The sequence below is a fragment of the Oncorhynchus clarkii genome, chromosome 23 (assembly GCF_045791955.1).
Source record: "Oncorhynchus clarkii lewisi isolate Uvic-CL-2024 chromosome 23, UVic_Ocla_1.0, whole genome shotgun sequence".
NCBI classification, from domain to species: Eukaryota; Metazoa; Chordata; class Actinopteri; order Salmoniformes; family Salmonidae; genus Oncorhynchus; species Oncorhynchus clarkii.
Window position 1 is genome coordinate 18,051,828 of NC_092169.1, and position 6,519 is coordinate 18,058,346.

General features: G+C 40.0%; 1 protein-coding gene across 1 annotated transcript; it reads right to left on the reverse strand.

Moving 5' to 3' along the window:
- Nucleotides 1-262: 262 nt before the first annotated feature.
- Nucleotides 263-5,119, reverse strand: LOC139381519 (cytochrome P450 26B1-like). The gene is made up of 6 exons (XM_071125136.1): nucleotides 4,872-5,119; nucleotides 4,180-4,404; nucleotides 3,544-3,819; nucleotides 3,008-3,163; nucleotides 2,346-2,789; nucleotides 263-1,901 (listed from the first exon to the last, which is right to left on the reverse strand). The coding sequence occupies exons 1-6, from the start codon at nucleotides 5,073-5,075 to the stop codon at nucleotides 1,554-1,556; spliced, it is 1,653 nt and encodes a 550-aa protein (XP_070981237.1). The 5' UTR covers nucleotides 5,076-5,119; the 3' UTR covers nucleotides 263-1,553.
- Between the last annotated feature and the right edge of the window lie 1,400 nt (nucleotides 5,120-6,519).

Sequence of the window (6,519 nt, forward strand, 5' to 3'; positions counted from 1 at the left end):
CATTGGTGTTGTGATCACAGCCTGTGGAGTGCAGCTAACAAAGCCGTCAACTAAATTGAGGGTCAATAGGGCAAAGTTAACTGGTTCACTAGAGGGTCACACTGCCATCCGAGTTCACTCTGAAGGTGTAATCTCTTGCAGGTTCAGTTCATCTTCGAGGGCGGAGCCTGTCAGATGATATGCAAATCTCCTTTTGGTTATGGAATTTAATGTTATGAGTTGGTGAATGAAAACAGACCCAATTAAGAATAAGACTTTACACTTTACGCTAACAATTGACTATATTTCGGCATATCCAATTAAAAACATACAATATGTCATGAAAGATTGAATAGGCTTATACTGTGATAATACTGGCACACTTTCAAATGTCATATGATTAAAACCTTAACCATGTTATCTATGAACAAGTTCATATTTTTCTTTTAATAGAGCGGGAATCTATTCATTGTGGTTAACATGATGGCAACAATTGCACATTTTGTCATGGTAGAATTTCCTATCCAATGGCAAAAATACACCTTTTTGCAATTTAATCTTTACATCGTTCTATAGATAATACGAGCAATACACAAAACAATACACATATTGAATCAATAGGACAAATACTGTATATACACACTCCGTAAAGGAGAAAAAGTGCTATCTCCTTCCATGAATCCATCTTAATTAACTGAGTCATTTCACAGCGCTTCCATCATGCTTCAAAATCAACAAGCGATTATTTATAAAGATGACACATGTAATAATAATAATAGGTTATATTCTCTAGGTAACGTTATATAATTGCATGTTGATGTATAGCCTCTAAATAATCGAATAAAAGCTCTAGGCCTATATGGTTTTGTTTTAACGGTCTAAGCTTTACATTAGTTAATGTCTTATGATATCTAAATAACTAGGTCTATTCATAATTATTCCATCTTAACACAGACTTAGCCGAAATGTTCTATAAATAAAGCTTATTGGTACTACTTCATTGTATACACACATAACTTTATACACACACCTACTGTTGGCCTATATGTTGGCCTATATCTCATTTATATCTACTCACATAAACACATACATTTTGAAGGTATTTCTAAATGTTTTTCGTGGAGACCAAGTGCAAGATCTGTAAGACAGTTTCGCATTATAGACGGACATTATAGACGCACATCCTGAGCACAAATAATGTTTGTTCTGAGAAGAAAGCCCTACTCGTCCATTATATATTGCATTAGGGTGCTTAAAAATTATATATCATCTTTCGATTTGCTATGTTATAAAGTGAGCGCCCGGATGTCCGTGAACAATAGCAAAAGTTTCCCGTCACCTTTCCCAGTGGGTGAAAAAAAGGCGATCTTGGCGATAAGCAGGTCATCGAAGGTCACTGGCACCATGCCTTGCTTCCACTCTTCAATGACCACCATGTTTTTACCATTTCCACGATATTCGGAACGAAGAGGAAAGGTTTCTTGACTATGTATTCTGATTTAATAACTTAATATTGTAATTGCGAAAAGTTCATGAGCTTAATGTCTTTAATAACACAATTACTTATCTCAACTCTATCGGAGTAGGCTATCGTAATTGAAATTCACATGCAGTCCATTGACGGGATGGACTATTGGCACCGTCTGCATCTTGGGGAATGTATCCGTGGCGAGGGTCCATTTGCACGTGCCAATCACCTCAACGGCCAGGGTTTTTAATATCATTTGGGCAAGTTCCTTTCCGACACAACTCCTTATTCCGCCACCAAATGGAACGTAATTAAAGCGCCCAGTCTTGCTCTCTTCACGCTCGGAACCGAAGCGGTCTGGGTCGAATATCTCAGGGCTCTGGAACACTGCAGCTGTCTCATGTGTGTCTCGGATGCTGTACATCACACTCCATCCTTTAGGAATCTGGTAGCCCTTGGAAGAAGAGAGACAAAACAAACATTCAAACTTCAACACAATCCTGACAAGATAAAAAGTTGCTATTGGCAAGCGAAAACCTCTTTATGGTCAGATTTAATGCTCTTTGACTTTCTGAAATGTTAAGGCAGTATCATCTGTATCTCACAACATATCACATAGACGATAAACATAAATCAATTGTAATTTAATCAGTATTAATCAAGTTGTAATAACCCGACTAGAATAGATCTCATTGTACCCAATTAAAATACTGAAATAGCGTTGTATATGCTTTCGAATAATGGTTTATGTTCTAGCCAGTTGAGGGGCTAATTTCCCGACATCACAGTAGATCGAATGTATCATAATGGTGTGTGGCCTGTTCATGGGTTTTTTCTAAGGTCAGCTTCCATAGTGCGCTTCCGCCGTGCTCAAGAAGCTCGCGTATGATATACTTACGTCCAATTCGAATGTTTGCAGCACCGTCCTGTATCCTCCAGATACTGGCGGGAGAAACCGCAGCACCTCCTTGACAACACAGTCAATGTAACGGAGCTGGCTCAGTTTCTCCATAGTTAAGCAAGGAATATGAGACCGAGAACACGGTGCCTCTTCGTTTTCATCCGGTGCGCAATGAAAAGTCCCGTTCCCATTCATCAAGGGGGTGGTCTCTGCGTCTAGAGGCCGATGTTCCCCTTGTTCGACCGCAAGAGGACAATTCAGACCATTTTCTTTGCTGGAGCAGCTGTGGGCGCTGTGTGCGTCGCAGCCGAGACCCTCTGACTCCAGCTCTATCTGGGCTTTCTCCACCACAGCGGGGTGCCGCAGGAGCTGAAGAATAAGCGAAGTGGAAGCACTGGCCGTAGTTGAGTGAGCAGCAAATATTAACTCCACCGCGGTTTCCTAGACACCAGAGACAGAACACAATTAACCTTTTATTTAGGCTACAATATTGGGCATTTGCTTTGGTGATCCAAAGTAAATAATTGGTGATTTCAAAATACTAGGCTATAAACTTCCAAATAAGACTATACAATGGAAAATGTGGGATGTTGTGTATTACAGTTATATAGCCAAAGCAGAATGGATAAACTGGGCTGTTTTTTAAAACTATAATTTACCTTCAACTCCTGCATGCTCAGTTCATGTCCGTTTTCCTTGGCACTGCTCAACATGTAATCGAAAGCGTCATAGTACTCCTCAGACTGTTGTTTCTGCATTTTCTCCTCTATGATTTTCTGCATGCACGTATGTAGGATTTCCCTGGCTTTAATTCCCTGAGAAGAAAACATAAATCAGCATAGTCTTATCGATATTTAACTGCCTCGATGAGATATTTCCATCCAGTGTTTGACATTCTATTATATGTATAATTGCCCATTCGGTTGTAATACTACATTTGGGTGTGCAAGTTTTTTGTTTTCCATGCAAATTATTAACTAAAGCAAAATAGTTCGTCATGCCACACCATACAATATGACTTAGGCTACAATTGTTTTTTGATAACATGTAAAGATATTGATAATACATAAGAGTTATAATTTCGGGGTTATAATTTCTCTGCATTAACCAAACCGTTTAACAATGATTAAAACATAAATAACATATGCGAATAATTTTACAGCATTATAACATTGTTGGCTGTAGGCTCACTCACTTTGCGGAGGCCACTCATAGGTGCGTCAATTGGTAATGAGAAGAGGTTGTTCATGAGTTGCTCAAAGATCTTAGAAAGGTATACTATGCGTTTTTCCTCCATCTTCAGTCCCAACAAGACTCTGACTGCAATGCGAAATGTGAGAGATTTGGCTGCGACGTAAACATCCACTGGGCCAGGCTCCGAGCACCACTTTGCAATTTCAGACTTGACAATATCTTGCAAGCGGGGTAGGTAAGTCTCCAAGGCCCCGCGGCTAAACACTTTTGCTAAGATCTTAAAGGAAAGGAAAGCATAATAAAAAGTTAGCACCTGGTTGGTACAAGGTACTCCAGACAACAATTGAATAATACTTGAGACGAAATTAATTCTCCCTATACTTACATATTTATTACCAATGCTCTATGTAAAAACTCAATAACAACAGAAGGAAATTAAATGCAGATTGTATTGCCTTGATTTCTCTCTGGCAAGTAATAGGCCTATTCTGCATTTCCTTTGAAGATGCGTTCAGTTTGCAGGCCTAGAAGATGGCCAAGCCTCACCAAGTTGTATCCGGCAAACTATACGCTTATGGGACATGTTGATGTAATCGATTTTACTAATCGTTTTTACTAATCTTCTTTTCATCCTTACTTTTCTCTTCTTCTTGTGCAGCTCTCCGACAGAGTTGACCAGGGTGTTTGGTCCCAGGATAATGCGGGTGCTCTGGGGCCACTGCGTGCAGACCAAGTTGTGTTCTCCTAGCAAGATTTTACGGATGTTTTCTGCACCAGTTACCCGGATAACAGGCTTTCCTAAAAGGTGAGTTTTAAAAACGTTGCCATGCTTCTCTCTCCTGGAGATGTGGAAGTTGGATCCCTGTCATAAAACACAAACACACACAAAAGCTGTATAAAGGGGTGTTAATTTCACGTGTACTATAGAGGGCGCGTAGCCTTATGGCTATACCCGTGCCTCTTAGTTTACGCCCAGTCTGGAAGCAGAATACATTCCTACAGGAAAGCGGTGTGGAAGTGAAGTGAAAACGTCTGTTTTCACCGCAAGAATGAATTACATGCGCTCATCAAGTCCACACATGTATAGTTCCATGGACACATTATCTAGGCCTACTGAACTGAGTGAGATCCAATGTTTTTTTTTAATAAGTTGTGTACTGTTTTTTGTTTACATAATCTTTTAATTACACTAATTGCATGAGATAAAGCAACCTTTTTTTTAAAACACAAACCAAATTCTTTAGCTCAACACATGCATGGTGACATACGTCGCGTAAACGCCGATAGCCTATCTTAGAACGCTAGTAAAAAACGCAACATTCCTCATACCTGAAAGAGCCAGTGGAAAGTTTCTCCCACCAGCGGCCAGCCCATGGATCCATTGGGTAGCGGGAACTTGCACTCCTTGTCCCGCATAATGGTCCACCTGAAAGTCCACAGTTGCCTGGAGACGGCAAGCAGGATCAGGGCGGAGAGCACAGACATGAGCGCTGTGAGCAGCGCTGACAAGTGACTGAGCTCCAGAAGGAACATTTCCAAACATCCACGTGCTACTGTGCAAACTCTGACGCGTGCTTCTTTCTCTGTCCAGGAGAGAGAAAACATTTAATTGGAAACAAACAAAAAACGTTCATAGAGCTTTTAGGTTGAAATTGTTTCTAATGCAACGTATTTCACTTGTAAGATGTCAGACACATCTTTATATGGCAAGCCTGGTTTCTGATAATTATGCAGAATAAATTGTTGAAATAAACTTAACGGGATTAAATAGGCTAAACGATACTATATATACTGGAACTCTACTTCATTCCGCCTCCATTTACTTCCCCTTGAATGAAGAGAAACGGACAAGTATTCCCAAAAACTTGTACAGGTTACATGCGCCGGCTTGTCTATTTATGTGCATTTATACAGTCCAGGGGGCTCAATAACCCCAAGGCGTCCCGCGTTTACAGTGCATGGTAGGTAATAAATCAGACAAGAGCGGGGGGATAAATTCACATTGATTGAAATACAGTACAGCTGGCCAACGCATCCAAGGCGGATGCTGACTAAGAATAATAGTCTATACCTTTAAAAAAGTAGCCTATATTGAAAGTGTTTGAAGCGTGAGAAAACACCAAAACACCACAGAAAACAACTCGAATATTGAAGAAGGGGATGTACCTCGTCTTACCTCGTCTTAAATGTAGAACCAAGTCGCTGACAGCAGCGAGAAACTCCAAACGTTTTCCTCCACAATGTATGGTTCGCACTGCGCTTTATAAATATTGGAACACTACATGATCCACCTTCGCAGATGACGTATAACGTTGTTTTGAATATCTAAAGAGCTTGACACATCGCCAGGATTGGAGAAAAGTTTGTGATCATATAGCACTCGGAGATTGAGTGAGCGCGAGCGGGGCGTCTTTGAAAGAGCGTGTAGGGTATGTGGATCGAATGGCAGCGGATTGAGGAGACAGGTAACCAACCAATCGCTGAAATCCCTCAGTTTGACTGACTCTTCAGTTCACATAGACCAGTCTTCAATAGGTATGGACATGGTGCAATGCCTCTGTATTGCCTGCGTGAAAAATAATAGATTTAGGCCAACACATTAACAATAACCTGAACAAGTTGTCTTACTTTCAAGATGAATTAAACCTGCAAAATCATATAACTATTTATCCGAGAAAAAATATTAATCTAAAAATTTAATCTAACCAAATCTAGGTTTCGGGATGATTTATCCTGCAACTTTACGCAGTTGAATTTATTCCTATTTAATGGTCAAATCACAGACCAAACGTGTTAATTTAAAGGCACAATTTACCATTTTAGATACTATATAAAAAAACTCAAAATAAATGTCAATGTAAGACACATTAACTTTCCATAAAAACTTCGGAGAACGCTTTAGGCGCGGTTGAGTTAACATTCTTCTGATTATAAATGGGTTTCCTCTCATATTCACTGTTGATGAGTGATGGCTGGG

Bases quoted from the DNA above. Each gene is read 5' to 3' on its own strand.
- LOC139381519 (XM_071125136.1), bottom strand. From the start codon at position 5,075: ATGTTCCTTCTGGAGCTCAGTCACTTGTCAGCGCTGCTCACAGCGCTC. The intron at 3,164-3,543 runs GTGAGTGAGCCT...TTTTCTTCTCAG, and splicing joins CTATGAGTGGCCTCCGCAAA to GGAATTAAAGCCAGGGAAAT. The intron at 2,790-3,007 runs GTAAATTATAGT...TCTGGTGTCTAG, and splicing joins TGAGCATGCAGGAGTTGAAG to GAAACCGCGGTGGAGTTAAT.